The sequence below is a fragment of the Syngnathus floridae genome, chromosome 2, assembly GCF_059516105.1.
Source record: "Syngnathus floridae isolate MCC-2025c chromosome 2, RoL_Sflo_1.0, whole genome shotgun sequence".
Classification (NCBI taxonomy): Eukaryota; Metazoa; Chordata; class Actinopteri; order Syngnathiformes; family Syngnathidae; genus Syngnathus; species Syngnathus floridae.
In genome coordinates this window covers 15,951,085-15,969,979 of record NC_142414.1, presented here as the reverse complement: position 1 = coordinate 15,969,979, position 18,895 = coordinate 15,951,085, and the positions used below count along the sequence as shown (strand labels likewise).

The window sequence follows — 18,895 nt, the reverse complement described above, 5'->3', positions numbered from 1 at the left end:
CAAGTGCGGATGCAGCTCATGGAATTTTAAACCGTTCAATTCATCTGAACAACTTGTGCATTGTGATGGAGAGAAGACACGTGTTGTGCGTAATCCAGGTTATTTGAATTGTGATTTGTTGTTGCTCAGGTTTTCCTCAAAAATGTTTTAACTGTACTTTTACTGAGCCGCTGAGTTTCACTTGGACTTGAATGGGAAAACTACTGATGCAAATTAGTCTGCACTGTTAAGAAGCTTCATTACTGTCAAAGATAACTTTTTCTTTTTTTTTTCCTGATGAAATCAGTCATGATTATTAATTACACTGGAGTGATGGCAGAAAATATACTATGAACAAAAACCTTCATAAGTAGAGCAACTTATGACTACTTTAAACAAAGGACAGGACAATGACAGAAAATTATCTTTATTGACCATTTTATCTCATACAAATTGCAGGGCACCATAGAAAATATATACATTGCACATTTATATACGGTGTCCATTAAAAAGAATGATTCCATCCTCAACAGTTTACAGTATATAAATGAACAGATGTAGATGTCAGTTTGCGAAGTAAATCAGATTTTGTGAAAGTCAATGCACAAAATAAACACTTGATGGAAAATGTTAGGCAAAAAGCAGGAAAAGTGTCCAACCTTAAAATGTTTCAGTGCACCAGAAGAAAAAAAATGAAAATTTGCTAAACTACCACAGTCAGCGAACGCAGTATTGTCAAGCTGACAGGTCTCCCTGACTTGCTTCTCGCTCACACACACACCAGACAAGCTTCCGTTGTGAGCAAGCCTGCTTCAGTCAGGTATTAAAAAAAAATAAAACGACACGTGTCCAGAGTACACAGTAACACAAAAACGGTAAAATGCAATGATATAAACTGCTGAATGAGGTATGAAAGTCCAGGCATCGTGTTGTCACTTTGCAGTTTTATAACCGAGGTTGTAGCGGCTGAGGTGTGTTGAAGAACTGCCAAGAGGACACTTGAACGTTCTTTTGTTGTTGTTGCAGGAAGCAAAACATCCTTTAAAAAGGCTTATTACAACTAAGTAAGTTTATGGGAACCCACGCATGGTGAATAAGCAAAAAAAAAAAAAAACATGAGCAGCCTTTTTAGCGAAGTACCAACAACTCCCAATTTTATTATTAAACTGCTTATGGCTGTACAGTTTGTCTTTCCGTTGACCGCGCGCACGTGTGCGCAGGCAGAAACCGTCTGTAAAAAGCTCCCTGAAAAAACGACACTGATGCTCTCAACCTGGAACCCTATACTTTAAAATTGACAACACTTGAAAAGAAGCAGCACACAACTTGAAATGGGATGGAACTGGAAAGTAATCAAAACAAAAAACTACAAACACTAGTTGTCTCCCCCGCAACACACCAATGACAGAGGAGGCCGTCAGATAAGCTAACACCTAAAATGTCCTACATGAGCAGATGTTCTTCTACTTGTGAGCGGTGACATCGGGAAAGGGAGGGGGTATGTATACCACCAGTGACCTATTCTCATCCTAAACACTGAAACTCAACTCCATCTAGCGTACGATGCGAAGGATAGGTTAAACCACACCACACAAACACGAGTATTGGTAAAAATCACCTTTGTCCTGTACAAAACAGAGAAACTCTACAGCCCCTACCATCTCAGACTTGGGTATAATCAATAAGTAACATTGGGTAAATAGAAAACAAACAAAAAAGACTAAAAACCATCTTTCAGCAGAAATGAAAAATACACTCGGCCCCGAGAAGCCCACCTTCTCCGGCATAAAAATTCTTGCGACGTCATGACGTAGAGAAAAGGGCTTGTCATCTGTCATGTATGTGATGCTCAGAGCTACGCTTGCGCAAGGTCCAGCGTTTTTATCCAGTGCTGTTGCATGAGAAATGTACTGCGTAGACCCTTGTTTGAGCCGAGGGCCCTATCAGGGGGATAGTGGTCATGAAAGTGGCACTGGTGTTGAAGATACAGTCCAGTTACAGTTAACAGTAAGTCAGTATGCTGAGAGAGGTAGCACGTGTTGCTATTACTGGTCCTCTTCCTCATCCTCTTCGTCTTCTTCCTGCTCCGACGACTCCTGTGATGCTTTCTCTTCCTTTTCCTAAAAGGAGATGGAAAAAAACAAATGAGTCTGTGCTCAACAGAAATGCTGAGTCAAATCTCAACAAATCTTTCTTTGGATCAATGTTATCCTAAATCTTGACAAACTGCTGTGGCATGAGGAAGGATGGGTGACTCAGGATGGTGGACCGATGAGTCACAATGAGGCATCCGGCTTCCTTTACTCACTCCCAACTGGATGTGTTCATTCATAAAAAGAAGTGGCGGGGTAACTACGGGTCATTGCTTCATGTGACTAATGTGATCCAGGCGGCAATCCAAACACACCCATTACTACTCGTGCATAGAACACGTTCTACTACGAAACCACATCGGCTTCCTTGATGGAACGGTGTCGAGGTGAGATTTTGGTTGTTTTTGTGTGTTCCAACTAGAAAACTTGCAAAAGGAGTTGAAAACTATTATCCAAAGTAACAACACATTTGGGGTCTTTTATCAACTGTTAAATTTGGATGTTTGGTTAGCATGTGGCTAACCTCTAACCTCTTTCCCCATATTGAGTCGAAAACAAAATTGGATTGTTCCTTTTATAAATCACCCATTTCAAGACAGGCAAGCAGCAATTGCCAGCAGAGTCAAAGTCAAAATACCCTGCGCAAAAAGTGACTCATCTTGAAGGATTTTGGCATGCGTGAATGGAACATATTTTGCCCCAAAATCACCGTATCAATTCTAATGCAGTTACAACAAAACAATTCTTACCTCCTTCTTGGGTCTTCCTCTGCGTTTGGCACCAGGAGCAGGTTCTGCCTTTGTCTTTGGGGAGGGAAGGGGCGCGGTTAAATAAAGTACTGAGCAAAGCTTAAGTATCAGTGCATCATGCTAAATGCATGAGCCCCATATTCAGGTTTACCATATCATAGTCAAATTTAAAAAGGGCACCTGGGGGGGGATCAAACCACATAGCAGCAGTAATACTGTCTGAAATAACATATTAAACACAAAATATTTGTTTTGCTTTTGCTGCCTGCAGGTGGCAGCAAAGCCTGCACAATAAGATCTGGACAAGGGGCACTGGGTTCATTGGCTATTATCTGGAAGGCCAACAGGAACTGCACACAGGGCACTCCAGTTCGCTGGCCACCTGGTCCGAAGCTCAGAGACAGCTGGTGGAAGCCGGCATAGACGTAAACCCTCAGACACTTGGCTTTTCTTGCTAACCCTATATCACAAACGCGTGCGCATGCAGGAGCAATTTGCCTTCCCTCACACGTACAGTAGCAGCGAGGACAATGCTCATGGGGGGAGTCGCAGGGTTCAGGGCGAGGGAGAAAATCAGCTGTTGCTATGGAGACAACAGGCTGAGAAGAACTTGGACAGTGTGTGGAGCGGGGTGTTGGGGGCGGGGTCTCAGCGTGGAAACACCATTGCAGCCTCTGTACCTACGTCACCCTTTGCATGACACGCTGCAGGATGCTGCAGATCAGGAAGTACAGTCATGTACTTCCTGCAAAAAAAACTGGATTTACAATAGGGAAGACAATTTTTGACAGGAGGGAAACAATGAAATAATCTATAAGCAAACTTGATGGGTTGCCAGGTCTTATTTTCTGTTTATGACCCGGTCAGCCAGTCTTTGCAGCCGCTACTTTGCCGCATGAAGACATGATGGACTTACTTTGCCCTTGCTGCTGGGTTTGTTTTTGCTGCCCTTGGGTCGTCCTCTGGCCCTTTTTGGAGTCGGCGATCCGCTGGGCTCCTGAGACTCGGGACGCTGACGTTAAAACAAAACGGGAAAAATCACAGTGAATGAGTGATGAATGACTTGCACGCAATTTACTCTGTGCTCGTAAATGTATCTAAGAAACTATGCCAAATATGCAGACACACCTAAACTGCAAAACTTGCCAATAATTGTGCAAGCAATACATTGATATACAAAATAAAAGACCAAAGCATCTTCCTTCGGCTCCACTCGTATTCTTGTGACAACATGCACTTGTGGGCCTTGACTGATCTGATTGAATTTCTATCTTGTTTATTACTGCAGCTTTTGACAATCAACGCAATTCAATAGACTGCGCAGCGTGACGGCCATACGAGCCACCCTCAACCTTGCAATGTCAGCCAATGCAGGAGGAGTGGTGGTGGGTCTGAGAGGGTTAAAACCGGTTTGTGTGTGTTGAGTTACAAGTTCCTGACAAACACAGGAAGTTTGTTGATGGGGGCTTCTACACCTCCCATTAATCATGGCTGAAACACACGTTCAAATTGGGACCCGTACCTGAAGTAAAGACTTTCTTTTCACGGGACGCCTGAAATGCGGCATTAGCTTTGGAGACACTTTGGATCATGTGCGGGCTACATTCCCAAAACTGATGAGTCATGCAAACTTGATGCACCTTATCACAATACCTGCACTTAAAAGTTTATTTTGCACTTCTTACCTGAGGAAGCTTGCGGGGTCTTCCACGCCCCCTCTTCTCTGTCGTCTCCTTCTCCTTAGATGACACTGTCCCCTTGTCGCTCATATTTACTTCTCACACCTAAGAAATAAAAACCACACCTGGTCAGAGTCGCTTGCAGAAGACAACGTGCCGAGCTCACATAAATGGGGGGTGGGGGATGGGTCGTGATGGAAGAGAGAGCGAGAGAGAGAGAGAGCAAGAGAGAGAGAGGGGGGGTCGGGGCAAAAAAAAAAAAAAAAAAAGGCGCAAAGCCACGACGCATCCAGCCCTTAAATCAACTCTTCCCAGAGGCGCTATTTCGGTCCCGCGTGCGCTCCACAGCGGAACAGAGCGCACGCCTCCGCCTCGCGGATCTCCGTTGAACCGGTTTGCACGGTGTAGCCACAAGCCGCAGGCCTCACCGTTGCATTCACGTACAAACTGCATCCCAAGGCCCATGCATGCGTGCATGCATGCGTCCATGCACGCAGACCTCTGGCCACACACACATGCACACAATAACCCGTAGAAGCGTTGCGTGTGCTTTTGCTATCGCACCCTTCTTACATCTGCGCAAAAATGTCAAGAATACATTTCAAAAAATGAGCCCGAGAGTACGAACGAGCCTGCGAGGTGCGCGTCGTGTTTTGTAGCGGGCCTACAGCAACAATGGACGGTTTCTTATTGAAAGCATGTCGCCCTCCTTTCACCGGAGCTCGAGCGATTGAAAATATTCTCAAACCATCGTTGGTCTCTGCAAAATATGCACTCACCTCTACCGCTCAAGTTTAACCTCCAGCTTAAATTACACGGCGAAATATCCCCTTTAAGCCGGGTGCTTATAGCCGGTTAAAGAGCCCTGCACCGACCCACAAAGCGTCGCGTTGAGACGACATACAAACACATAGCCCGCCCCTTTAACTCCCAGCTCGTGAAGCATTTAAAGCAACGCAGCATTGGCGAAAAGGCTGTTTTCCCCTCAAAATTTTGCTTACCGGCAGGTTAATGGGTTTATTCCAACGTAGTCCTAAAAATAGCATGTGCGTCTCCTCTCCGGCAGATAAAGAAAAAGGCGCCAGTCAGGAGGAGTTTTGGGGCAATATAAAGAGCCGCCCTCATGGGAGCAGGGGGACTGGGGGCGGAGATATGATAAGTGGGCCACCAACGGCACTGGACCGGCTCACCCCCCCCCCCCCCCCCCCCCCCCCCCAATGTCTTTCCTCCCTCGTTGGACTCGGCCGCACAATAAAATGCGTGTACAACTCGCAGCACGCACACTGCAACTACTGAACACAATGGAGGGGAGTGTTCAAGTGATTTACAAGGCATCTTTCCCCATGAAACTCTTTGCAGTATACAGTGATGGAGAAGAATGAAATAAGAAAAAAAAGAACATTTTGTTCACAAATTTATCTCTCCAGAATCCAATGTTAACGCTACCACAATTGACAGTTTAAAAAAAATCCTATTGTTAATATTTGGATTAAGTATGTCGAAGTAATTTTAAAAAAAAGACATTTCAAACTGAATTAACCTTTTATTCTCAAATTTCAACCATCTCACTGGCCTTTCAGAAGTCTAATCATAAGCCTGCCTCACATTTAACTACTGAAACTAAGTGAGCAAATAACTACAATCTGAGTTGCGGGATTGCATAGCAGCTATATGCGTCTGCTTGGTGATATTATACATAAATCTAACAATAGTTTGAAGACTTATTTGTATACTCTTGATCTGGAGATTTCCTGATAAGAACCCACTTTGATAAGGACCCACTTCATCTTCTTGCAGTGCTTCATCAACCCCTTCATTTCCATTGATGGCTGTAGATGTCCAATATCCACTTTAAATAGACTGCCAGTGAATGAGTTAATATATATTTAAAAGTAGCCCCTCCGTCCATATTAACTGTTGTGTGTTCACTCCCACTGCGGCGCAAACGCCCATATGCTGCAGAATGACAATACAAGCTCCACGAGTGACAAAAGATTCTCGCATTCCATCGTGTGCTGCTGTTTTGCATATGATAAGATATACATCTAACATGCACTGTATGGGTGTGTTGGATGCATTTGTCCCAATGAGGCCAATGTTCTGCTCAGCATGTGCGAGCCTTGCGTGGCCACCCCCTTCGTTCCTTGTTTTTTACTCTATTCACTTCCTTCCTCTTCATCTTCCCCAACAACTTCAGGCCCATCCCCCTTCTCTGTCACAGCAGCCCCTCAGAATGTGGATGGAGAGGAGGAAATAGGTCCTCTTGTGTGGGTTTGTCCTTCTCAGCCATTGGCACCACCTGGAGCCCAACGCGGGGACTGAGCAACAATGCACGCACATGATGAGTGTGAATTGAAGCTCCCATATGGAAAGGTAGTCAATATTTCCAGAGATCCTTTTATAATTTTCTACAATTCCATTTTTTTGTAATCTTGCCAATCAAGATAAAGGTGAAAATGCATTTTCTTGTGATTGGGGTGGGGGCTTGAATCTGAATGAATCCACATTCCTCACTCTGGTGGCTTTACCATTAGTGAGTGCACAAAAATGTCAATTTTCGAATTTCAATTTCAACAAAATTAAAAAAAACAAAGTATTCGTGAACTTGTTTAAAATTCCCTTGTGGCAAGAAGCGAAAGCGATGACATATGAGGCCTTTAATGATCTGTTACCCACCGCCTAATTTATGTACATGGCATCAGTTGAATAAGGAGCTTACGGCCATCTATTTTTTTCCCCACTTAAAGCACTGGTCTACTGGGAACCTACGTTCAAAGAAGCCACCCAAGGAACTAGAGACGGTTTGGAATCCAAACTGAAATCTCCTAAGAGGCGATCACTTCGCTCATCCTCTCCTGGCTCTTGAACTGTGCCGCAGCTCGAAGCAGACAGATCCTATTAAGCATCTCAGTGGGAGGGATGGTCAGCGTGGGGGTCTTAGCCCACTTTTTCATACTCACACTGATGTCCTCTTACCCTTTTCCTTCTTCATATATACTTGCCCTCTGGCACACACTTTCTAGCAATCCACAGTGGTTAAACCGCAAACGCTGCTGCAGCCAAACTGGCTGACAGATGTGGACGGAACCATCCATTGCCGGCTGAGTTTCACCTTACCTGGCCTTGGATGGGGCTGAGTAACAAACGTGTTCGCACGCCACTCACATCCTCCTCCTCGCCATAGGAGAGGATGAAGAAAGCATGAAGGAGGGACGGACACATCCACTGGGAGGAGTGAAGAAAGTGTGGGAGTAGCAAGGTGGGTGGAGACCCAAATGTGTGTGGGCGTCTTTTCCCCTTGTGAGAGGGGGTGGATGGAGGTTAGTGGGCGGGGGGATGGGGCCGTTTATGAGTAGTATCTGAGTCACACAAACACAGGAAGTAGCGCGTGCAGCTTGTTTGGTGAGCACACTGCTGTATTTATGTTGAGGCCCCATATGCAGACAATAATTGGAGCTCTCAAAATACTTCATTTTACCTTCTTTCGTCTCTGAGTCAACTTTACATCGCCACATCCTGACATTTGAGCGTCACTCACCCTGTGACTCAAGCGTTTGATATTTTCAAGGGTGAAAACAGAGTTCTATTTGAAACTCGTTTTGGCACCAACACTCACAATCTTGGACATGACTCATCTTTTGAATAGTAGAATTATTTGAGAAATTTATTTTTAGTTATGTGATGCACGAGACTATTTCAAATCTTAATGTGCAATGTTGCCCCTTATTCACATAGTGCTGTGAGTGGGAGGTCAGAGGTCAAGGGCTCCGATAGTCCAGTGTACTTGAAAGTGCTGTTGCCTTTCAAGTGTCAGTGTTGTCTATTATAGTTGACAGTGAACTCGTGGTTTGTATGTTTTTAAAAAAAACAACACGTGCCTTAGTTTTATTTAAGGTTTCAAATAATGATATAATGAAATAATGACATTTAAATAATAATGTGTGAATGGCGGAGTCTCTTAATTCGAATGATGTCTTGTTATATATTTATGGAACAGACTTCACACACCAATATTAGTTTATTAACACTCATGAATATTCCATTTTTTTCCAAGTAAAAAAAAAAGTCAAACTAAAATTCTTCAAATTTTTTTGGACTTGGGACCAATCCTAGAATCAGAATCAATTTGATTTGCCAAAAATATTAAAAACACTCAAGGAATTTGTCCCCCGTGTTTTTAGCCACTCTAATATTACAGCGATAAGGCAAGCAAATATAGCAAGATGAACAGATGATTAGTATATCTGCTCTACATTTGGCTGGTTACCAGTAGAGGGTTATTCAGCCTTTTAATACCTTATTTATTTATTTATTTATTTATTTATTTATTTATTTATTTATTTATTTATTTATTTATTTATTTAATTTATTTGTATTATTTATTTATTTGTATTATTTATTTATTTATTTATTTATTTATTTATTTATTTATTTATTTATTTATTTATTTATTTATTTATTTATTCGGTTTTTTTATTCATTTATTTAGTCAATTAAAATTGGGATTTCTGGTTCTTTCGGTGTAACACAACAATCCGAACCAATGTCCCCCCCTGGTGTTGATACACTTAACATACAACTATTGCAAAGTGCAGAAATAATATCATCCACTAGAGAGCAGTCGTATGCCGTGAAATCTTCCCATCAAGTAACAAAATAAAAACACGATCCACTCAGTCATTTAGCCGTTAAGGTTTTGTACTGTGTTTTTTGAAGATGATGATGATGATGGTGATGTTGATGAATTACAAAATACAGAATAGGCATCTGTAAGGAATACAAGCATTTTTTTGCCATACAGTTAGCACTTTAGTGCCATCTGAAGCTTGCTCTTCACAAATAACAACCAGAAGCTTTTGAATTGAATTGAAACTTAATTCCTGCTCTGAAGCTCATCAGGTGGACAAAAGCTCAGTGCTGGCATGAGCGTATGTTTCGGCATTCTTGCACCATGGAGGTGCATATGAATAAATGAAAAAAAAATGCATTTGTTTATTTGTTTATCTTTCTTGCACGGTTCCTCTGTTTTACCTGATTGATCAAACGGGGAGGGGATCCTCCTCACATTCCAACAAAGCCACTGCAATCGCCAGAGACAGGCGACAATCCTGGCGGCATCCGTGCTTGCTACATCTACAACGACGATCAGTGTTCTTTTATCAGCACTTTTGTTTATTTGCAGCGAGAAAGGGGGCACAGAATCCTTTCACGGAGTACTGATGTGACTGCAAAACCACCACAACAAATAAAAGCTGGGCTGGTGGATAACGGTGTTTACAGACTTCTTCAAACAGGTGCAAGGCTCAGCTGCAGAGTTGAGTGGCTTCAACATTTGTCCTATTGATTCCACTTTAATTGTCTTTCTGTCAGGAAGGTTGGACAAAAGGCACCACTGCCTGTCACAACAGACCAAACTAATTTTAAAGGAACAAATATTGGCAGGGACGTATGATGACTTTGAAGTAGGGAGATGTTTTGTGCTCTCTTTCTTTCTGACAACATACACTGTATATTGCTCAACTGCAATGACAACGTAGCATAAACAAAACAACAAAAAAAGGCAAACAGAGCTGATGAACCTTAAATCAGTTTTTGTTTTTGCACTAATGTGCCCTCTGGGATTGGGCAGCAATTTTCAACAGTTTTCCAAACGAGAGGCAAATCTTTTTTTGCTTCAAGCTTTTTTTTCTCTTCATGAATGTTTATCAAAGTACTTTCATAGATGAGTGCCATTATATCGAGTGTAACGTTAGTTTTCTATCTTAATGCTAACATACAGTATGAAAGTATATATTAGCTAGTGTGGCTTATAGTCCGGTGGGGCTTATAGTCCGAAAATTACGGTACATGTCTTCCGCCTGTGTGAAAACATTTGTGCATTTTGATTGGTTATGATTTTCACATTATATTTTCATATGTTAAATTGCCACAAAGATAGTGGCGAGTGTTGCGTGTGGAGTTCTGCCTTATCACTCACTGTGCAGGAGCCCTAAGGGTTAAACATCTGGGTACTGGAATTCCTGGAGGTTACTTCAGCTTCAGGTTACTGACCATCTACTTCTTCTTGATATCATCCATTAATTCCTACTGTGTCAGGCTAAGACATGCACTCCACAGGGGACAACACATTATCCTATTTGTACATGTAGTATGCATAGCTTTTGATTGAACAATGTTTTTATTTTATTTTATTTAATCTTTAAAGGGTACAGCTTATGTACCGGCATTGAATATGCCAAAAATTCATCTTTGTTTGCTGCTTTACGTTTACACATCTGCCATGGCGAATGAGTGATGGAGACCTGAATGCTGTGTCAGGTCCAATATCACCTGACAGATCATCTTCCTGACACCAGGATGTCCATCTCTTGACCACATGACAGTGTTGGGTATCCCACACCGGCGTGCGTCAGATAGCTGTCTATTGATGAATGATTAGAGTTGCTGAGGATGAAGTGGGCCACCGCCACCCACGGGGGTCTAGCTGAGACGGATGGGCCCATTTGTAATGCAGAGGGGCCACCGCAGCAGCATTAACTATTCAAGTGTGGTTATCCCCGGGTAATGGTACGCCGGCAGCACAGTCCCACAAGAGAAAGTGCAATTCTAATGTTGATAAATGGGACCTGCGTCTGTGGATTATAAGGTCTGTTCTCCATTTTGACTGATTATCTGCTAAACGCCACGTGTGGCTGCTAAAGAATGCGCAGTCAGTGAACGCAGTGTAAAATGACACAAACACATGCTATGTCATCCCAACTACAGTGTATGACCTACACATTTGAAGTCATATGTACTTTAAATTGGATTTGGTGGTTGCCTCCAGCTACTTAGCTGACTGAATGATTCAATTAAAGCTCACCTTGATGGATTACTCCATCTTTAAATGGCTTCCATTTCATGCCCCTTCCTCAATATGGGAGCAAAAAATTGTGCTTGCCAAAAAAAAATCTCAGAGCATGATTCGTAAAATCAAACAAGTTGCAACTTTTTTTTACAAAAAGTATTCTTCACCTTTACCTGGCCCTAGGAAGATGAAAGACTTTCTGTGAAAACACTCCAACTTTGTGAACTCTCCCAACACATAAATGTTCAATGTTCTCCTGTCTTGTCACCTTGCAGTCCATTTTCTGTCCTCACAGTGGATTGGGATGAGGATGCACCAGGAGTGCAGAATTGAGACATCTATTCTCTGTAGGGATAGGCAGAGTGGTGCTCGACCTGCCCACTGAATAAATCATTGCTTAGCACTTTCGCGAGCTGCGGTCCAATTAACCAAAGGGGACTGTGAATAAATGCAGTTAGGTGGCGTGATTAATTACTGGATATGAAAACAGACCCAACGCAAGTGAGCTTTCACTTTACAGACTTTAGCTTCCCGGGCGAGAAGCATTGTTTGGTTTGAAAATTGCAAACATAGAAAACAGCTGAAATGCAGAAACTCACAAAACCAACATAGCTTCACATATTTCACACACTGATCATCTCATAAAGAACCCTTATGGAACACGTGAAAGGAATAATTGAGAGGAGAAACGGCGAAACGTTTCACCTCGAGGGTGAGCCCTTGAATAGCAAATTGGGATGCAATTATTTCTTTTTATATTCCCCGTGTAACTCTTAATTGTACAAGTGCAGCACATTTCAATATTGCCTTTAATTGTACGTAAAAGGCAGAAGAAAGGTGGAAGGGGAAGGTTAATGCGGCTGCCTTGGAAGTCTTGCCTTGTCACCTCCTGCTGACTTTGCAGCCCCTATGAGGAGCCAATTAGCCTCAGTCAGTAATCAGAACAGAACCACGCAGAGTCCGAGTTCTGCCCTCACTCTCTGGGGCGATTAAAGGCCTCTCCAAGACAACTGCCGGCAATGACCTTCGTCTTTCTATCAATAACTGACTTGCACTCAGGCCTCTGACTGCTGCTGCCTCCGATAGAAAGGTCACCTGGGAAGTAACTAATGAAACTGGAGGAAAGAAGAGACACGGACGTAATTAGACCAAGCACTGGTACAAAGTTAAAAAAAAAAAATAACCAGCCTGACTTTTATATATTTGTGCCACTTGGTGGGAATAGGTAGGTGTCATTTCCGAGGTTTGTCATTTACCTCAATCCTGCAAGTCAAAGGAAAATCTGAATTAACAAATGTATATTTAACTTTGTCAGGAGTTTGACGGATTTCAGTCAGAAGAAGACCGTATTATCAAATAGAAACATTTGAACACCGGTTAAAAAAAATCCAACTGGCTTCATTTTTGATTTTACCGTTGGAGGCAACATTATCATGTTTGTACCGAAATATGCCTTTCTGTTCTAGATATCAAATTCAATACCAGGCAAGCAGTGATAACCCACCCTGACTCATCCTCATTAGAGCTGCCGCTAAGACGGTTTAGCATTGATGGATTGGTAAGAACTATCACAAGTAAAACCAATTAAGATAAGCGTGATGTTCAGTGCACTTTATTTTGCATCTTCACACTCAGTCATAGTTCCATTTTTTGATCATTGGGACACATACTGTACATTTGTATAACAAGTAAAACCTTTGTTTTGTTATTTTTCCTGGGGCTGCTGAGTGGTAATCCTGTTCACTACGCCTTATTTTTCAGTGTAAATCTATTTATGGGTTCATCCGAGGCAGCCTTTCCTTCCATAATGTAGAGCTTCATCTTACATAAAATACACTCCAGGTTTACTCCAACGTCTTCCAATGAGTCCAGCCAAACATGACATCCTGTAGAGGTGTTTTTGGTGGCTTTTTTTCAGATAACGTGAACGACTCTTGAATCCAGCTATGAACATTTCTCTGAACCGGATTACATTCACACACAGTATTCTCATTTGAGATAATCTGTTGCAAGGGATAAAAGAATGAGGAGAAGGTTCTCAGTAGAGATAACGACGGGATATTGGTGATCAGATAGAATTAGGGCTAAAAATTCAAAGAGTTGGATAGAATGGCTGCCATACACAGAGTTGTAAGTTATAATATTATGTGCCTACATGGATTTCTTATCGGAACTGTGCACCACCCACCAAAAGATGGCTTGCGAACCACTTTTGGGTCCCGACCCACCAATTGAGAATCACAGCTTTAGAGGTCCCACTGTAATTACGTTTTGCAAACCCAATACTGCATCAAATTTGTTGGAGCCAATTTAGTTTCCTCAGCTTAAATTCTTATTTTTGTTTAAGATTCGCTGGCCTTGGCCCATGGACTTTTATTTGACAAAGCCTTTGGTCACCTGATCAGTCACCTGATCAGGGAAATAGGCTGCTCCCATTTGGAAGTCAGTCTCAGTTAGACAAAGAAGGAAGATAGTAGTGACATAGTTTTTTATCGTTAAAAGGCCGCTTCAAGCTACTTCAAGCCTGCTCCAAGCTTGTAATTTTTGGAACTTGAAACTTGGAATTTAGAAAACAAACTTTAGTTTACTTCTTGGAACTCTTTATGCTGAAACCTTAGTTGGATTACAAACAATTTGGATTTGTACCTGTGTGCCACCTGTTTGCCTGCCTGCCAATCCCCTTCCCCCCTTTCCTTGCTTGGCCTACCACCTTTGCCTGCCTGCCATTGCCTCTCTCCCTCGACCTGCATGCCTGCTTGCCTCCATTTTGGACATTCTACCTCCATCTTCAAAAGGGTATGAGCAACAGCTGTACACAGTGTTTTAAGATAAGCGTGTGACAAGAACTATACAACATCTAACCTTTGAAATTTAAACTGAACTGAAACTGACACTCACAAAATTGGTTTGTAACATGTTAGGAATTTCAATTTTTTTTTTTTTTTGCTGTGGCTTAGTCGTGCATGTTGTGTGTGTGTGTGTGTGTGTGTGTGTGTGTGTGTGTGTGTGTGTGTGTGTGTGTGTGTGTGTGTGTGTGTATGTGTGAGTTATTTTATTTTATTGATACCCGTTCCCTGTGAAGTCATCTGAGGTGTACTGTCTTCAAGATGAATGGGTGCAAAAAGAAATGTGACTGAACATTCTTTATTCGAAGCTGGGAAAGGCAAGTAAATTATAAATTAGATGCCATATTTTTTTGATAAATAAACCATGAACATGCCTTGTTTCTTAGGCGCTGGAGTTGCTATTCAAAATGACACAAAATATTTAAATAAAAGCATAGCACTATTAATTCTGTCCAATAATCACAGCAGGCCTAGCCATCTGCCTGACAAGAAAACATAATGGTCCATCATACAATATGACTGCAGTGGCATTTCCTGTCATCATGTGACATGTGATGCATAAAAGGAATATCTGGTGTGTGCAATATGGATTTTAAGGGCATTAGAAGATGCAGTGAGCGATCGATCAATTTGTGTTCAAGTAGCGCAAATGAGCAAAAGCAGACACATTTATCCCTCATGGCTGCTCGAGTGTTTTATAAATATAGAGGAATTATTGAAGTCTGATGGCCATTGAGCTGAGAGTGTGTCTTCTCCGACAGCATCGCAACAGGAATACGTTGCTGTTGTTTGCGCTGCAATTGGCTGACGACCATTTCGAAGTGGACAAGTTCAGCTGTCAAGAATAGGAAAAAATATTTTTCTTCCTTTATTATTCAGGATGAGATGAGACCAATTTGATTCTGATATTTTACAAGACAGACATCAAAAATACTGTTTGTGGACCCCCCCCCCCCAAAAAAAAATCATGAATGCAATAATATCGGACTTATTGCAACTAAGTATGTATGAGAAATATGGTGGCTTAGATATGTAAGAGAAAAGGGGCTGACTTTTCTATATATTCTTTTTCTATTTAATGAAGTGGTGCAAATGAAATTCAAAACACAGAACAAGATAGACGTTGGCTACATTCTGTATTCATAGAATTCATTAATGAATAAGTGATCATTTCAATTTGTCAAATCCTTGCTATTAGCTCGCCAGATGGCTGCCAGGGATGTATTTCCTTTAATTGCATTTGATTTTTTGCCCCCTCCTTTTCTTCCATGTATTACATATATCCCATTGAACTTATTTCTTTACTCTCCTGTACGTTTATGTCTTGCATTACATCACACAAAGAACAATCCGGGCACATTTGGGCCGAGGATGGATGTGAATCTTTTTAACAACCAATTTGAAACAACCCTGGCACAATTAAAATCCCAAACACAAATCCTTGTAGGCAAAGCACAAGGAGAACAATTTGTTCCGGGAGGACTTTAAAGGTCCGCTCTAATGCGCCCAACATTGGTACTTACTTTATTTTATAGTTCTAGACTTAAAAACGATGTCTACAGAGACCCAAAACAGACTCAGTAAGATCTTAAGGCTTATTTTCTGATGTTTTTTAAGCAGATCTTGGCCCACTCACATTTTTTTATACTTGTATTTTTATTATTTTTGCAGACCCCTTTGAGATATCCAAGGGCCCCTCCATGCCCCCCCCAACAAAAAATCCTAGCTCCGCCAGTGGTTCCTTCAAATCTTTGATTTAATTGAAATTTAAGTAATTTAAGATAGTTATAAGAACATATTATTTTTTACTGGTTATCTTCGTGTGATTTTAAAGTCATTTTATAAAAGGTGATCGACCAACAGACTTCAAATTTCGGGTGTCTACTGTCGGTGCCATAACCTACAAGTGACAAAGTCAGACACAAAGACAAGTCCTCCTCTATAAGAGCAGAGGTTAACGCTCAGTTGATGAATGCTTATTGTAGTGAGTGCCACCTGCAGTGACAATTACATCTGTGGGAGTGCTGCAGTGTTCGGAGGTAGGACAGCAGGAAGACACTTTGATGGCACTGTGCCCGGAACTTTTCCGTCTGTCTCGCAGTTGATGTAACCTTAATCACCACCTCTCAAGAGAGACGGGTTGACCACGGAGAAAGTGCCATCACACAGCCAAAAATGACTTTTAAAGTGTATTCGGATGTCCTGATATGAGATTTCCATTGCGCAACATGCACGGAGCCATCTGTGGGAAGGCAGTTGGAAACTTTCATCTGTTGTTTGCACAAGGTTTTCCAAGCTTTGTTTTTGTGGGGATTTATGTGGCTTAAGGGTTGTTTTTATCTTTATTTAATGTGGCACTTTGTCTCTGTCAGGTGGCTGTCACAGTATTTCTGTGAGCAAGGGTCTGAAGGCATTGTAGAGGAGAGACATCTGTATTTTGTTAACAGATTTGCTGCATGGAGGATGAATATCTGTCGTCATCAAGTCAACAAAAAAAGTTCTTAAAATATTGGTAAACTGGTCTTGATTGTACTGTAAGTCTTCAAATTGCTTCTTTATCTACAAAATGGCCTATTTGGACTTTTCAACCCAGATTTACAAATACTACAAAAGCAGAGTTAAAATTAGACAGCAAGTTACTGAAAGCTGTTTGTTGCCTTTGTGATTTTTAGACGATGCTAATTGACCCAGAACAGGAAACGCAATTACAGGTGGATAGTTGCAATTTTACCCTCAACCAATGGAGGGCAGTATATTCTACTACAGAAAAGTATCAAACAGGGGATTTTGATTGTTGGGGACTCCAGAAATCATCATGCATGCACCTGTAGTGCCATAGTTCCATAGTGGTATCACTGATAATGTTTATTTTTTTATATTTTCCAGTAGCCTGTTTCACACCATTGTGTCCTGGTTTCCAAACAGCTGGCGTAGACCCTGTTGTCCCGGGCGACGTGTCACACCTAGTATGATTTTCTCACTATTTGTGTCACTCTTGAGGTATCGGCGGATAGCATGAAGGGTCTTGCCTAAGAATCCCACTAGATATTATCAAATCCCTGCAAACAACCAGACCATGATTTTGTGGAACTACCAGATCCAGACTGACAAATCTGGTGAGAGCCAACCAGCCTGACATAGTTATGATGGGTAAACATCAGTAGACAGACAGCATCTGTGATAGATGTAGCAATCCTGAATAATTGCAACATCCGGAGAAAGAGCTGAAGGCAGAACTCGAGAAGATATGACGCGATAAGGGCACCGGGGGCAGTTACCTCCAAGCTGAAGCAACATCTGAGAATGATGTTACACCAGAGCAGCATATTAACAAATTGGCTGGGCAACATGAACACAGACAATGCTTTATTTTTTATTTGTTCCAATGATTAGCGCATGAATTTTGCATGGGCACATGAACTGTAGTTTGTCTCGGTTTCTTTTCCATCAAGCTGATGGAAGGTTAGATACATTTTGATATTTTCTACATGCATTGTAGCCAGTTTTTTTTTTTAATAAAACAAGAGTTTTTACGTATTCTGTACAGTTCATGTTGGATTACTTCAAATCTTTACGATTATGAATAAAACATACTGTACATTATAATTATTCAAATACATTATGGAAACAAAGCATTTAAACTCTCATTTGCACCTCAACTGACTGTATATGAACACATTCTATTATTTGAAGCTGAGCATCACCAGTGAATATACTGGAGGACATTTTAAAATGTCTGCAGGCCAAACATTTATTCACAACAAGTGTTGGATTATGTTCAAGACTTTTAGTTTTATAATTGCAAATATCCGGTTTTGTATATTGGTGTGCCTTGCCATAGAAGGAATTTATGAAACAGGTGTTTAAATCAAACATTTATTGGTTAGCCGTGACAAATGATCGTGCTTAATTTGACCCTCTGCAACGAGCAACACAAATGATCTAAAATAATGAATGAATTATTTCTATACGCAATTTTGTTTTATGTGTTTGCTTTTCACATTGGCATTGTTGTTCCAAGTAGTTCCGAGCAATTAAATTATCATGTTAAATTAATGTAATTGTTATGTGTTCAACCTTTAAAAAAGGTGATTTAAACACATAACGATTACACTCGTGGCAGAAAATGTCACCTTCACATTCATCTACTTCTTATCATTAGCATATTACTTTAATTAAAATGAAATGATTTTTTTTGTGGGGACATTTTTCGAGTGGCATGTTCATTGTCTTAGATTGCGTATTAGACAAACGTAAGTAACCTACTTTTAAGTCCCTAACATAGTGGCACTCCCTAAATGCAGTCAACCACCACACACCCAGAAAAAAAAAATGAATCTGGAAAATGGAGTCGACTTGATCACGTGGTCTAATAATCAAAGCGACACTAATTGGACTGATGGATCAATATGTGCAATCAGTGCCATGGTGATTTAAAAAAAAGAAAGAGAAGCAATTCCAAAGAGGGTATGTTGAAATGACTCGAGGGGTGATTCTTATGAAATGTACACTTCATAAACTCAAACCGTGTGCACGTGTTGCGTCCATAAACTGCAGCAATGCTAAAAAGACGCAAGTGGGCGCTTTACTAACAGATGTGGTCAAAGTAAAAACAAAAAAACAAAAAAACAAACAAAAAAAAAACCGATTGTTTGACTCACGTCACGTTTAAGTGTCAGTCTTAAATTACCGCATTTCTGAA

At 41.2% G+C, this 18,895-nt stretch overlaps 2 protein-coding genes and 1 long non-coding RNA gene across 5 annotated transcripts in view; 2 read left to right on the top strand and 1 right to left on the bottom strand.

The window, feature by feature from the left end:
- Positions 1 to 390: 390 nt before the first annotated feature.
- Positions 391 to 5,663, bottom strand: hmga1a (high mobility group AT-hook 1a). 2 transcript variants are annotated; one of them, XM_088366482.1, is made up of 5 exons: positions 5,502 to 5,663; positions 4,507 to 4,605; positions 3,738 to 3,833; positions 2,822 to 2,875; positions 391 to 2,099 (listed from the first exon to the last, which is right to left on the bottom strand). In XM_088366482.1, the coding sequence occupies exons 2-5, from the start codon at positions 4,588 to 4,590 to the stop codon at positions 2,025 to 2,027; spliced, it is 309 nt and encodes a 102-aa protein (XP_088222608.1). In that variant the 5' UTR covers positions 4,591 to 4,605; positions 5,502 to 5,663; the 3' UTR covers positions 391 to 2,024. The 2 variants fall into 2 exon arrangements, with proteins under 2 accessions (XP_088222608.1, XP_088222616.1); XM_088366490.1 differs by lacking the exon at positions 5,502 to 5,663 and adding an exon at positions 5,280 to 5,439.
- On the top strand, positions 2,370 to 4,019 carry LOC148402166 (uncharacterized). Its single transcript, XR_015855324.1, has 2 exons — positions 2,370 to 2,458; positions 3,093 to 4,019. It is a non-coding gene; the product is annotated as an uncharacterized LOC148402166 (long non-coding RNA).
- Positions 5,664 to 13,771: 8,108 nt separating the features above from the next.
- The window catches only part of LOC148402164 (metabotropic glutamate receptor 4-like), a 93,097-nt gene continuing 87,973 nt past the window's right edge, over positions 13,772 to 18,895 (top strand). For both annotated transcript variants that reach the window (XM_088368772.1, XM_088368773.1), the window contains exon 1: positions 13,772 to 14,143. The gene's annotated coding sequence lies outside the window, so the exon portion shown is untranslated. The remainder of the gene's footprint in view (positions 14,144 to 18,895) is intronic.

Bases quoted from the DNA above. Each gene is read 5' to 3' on its own strand.
- hmga1a (XM_088366482.1), bottom strand. From the start codon at position 4,590: ATGAGCGACAAGGGGACAGTGTCATCTAAGGAGAAGGAGACGACAGAG. The intron at 3,834-4,506 runs GTAAGAAGTGCA...TTTTAACGTCAG, and splicing joins GACCCCGCAAGCTTCCTCAG to CGTCCCGAGTCTCAGGAGCC. The intron at 2,876-3,737 runs GTAAGTCCATCA...CCCTCCCCAAAG, and splicing joins AACCCAGCAGCAAGGGCAAA to ACAAAGGCAGAACCTGCTCC.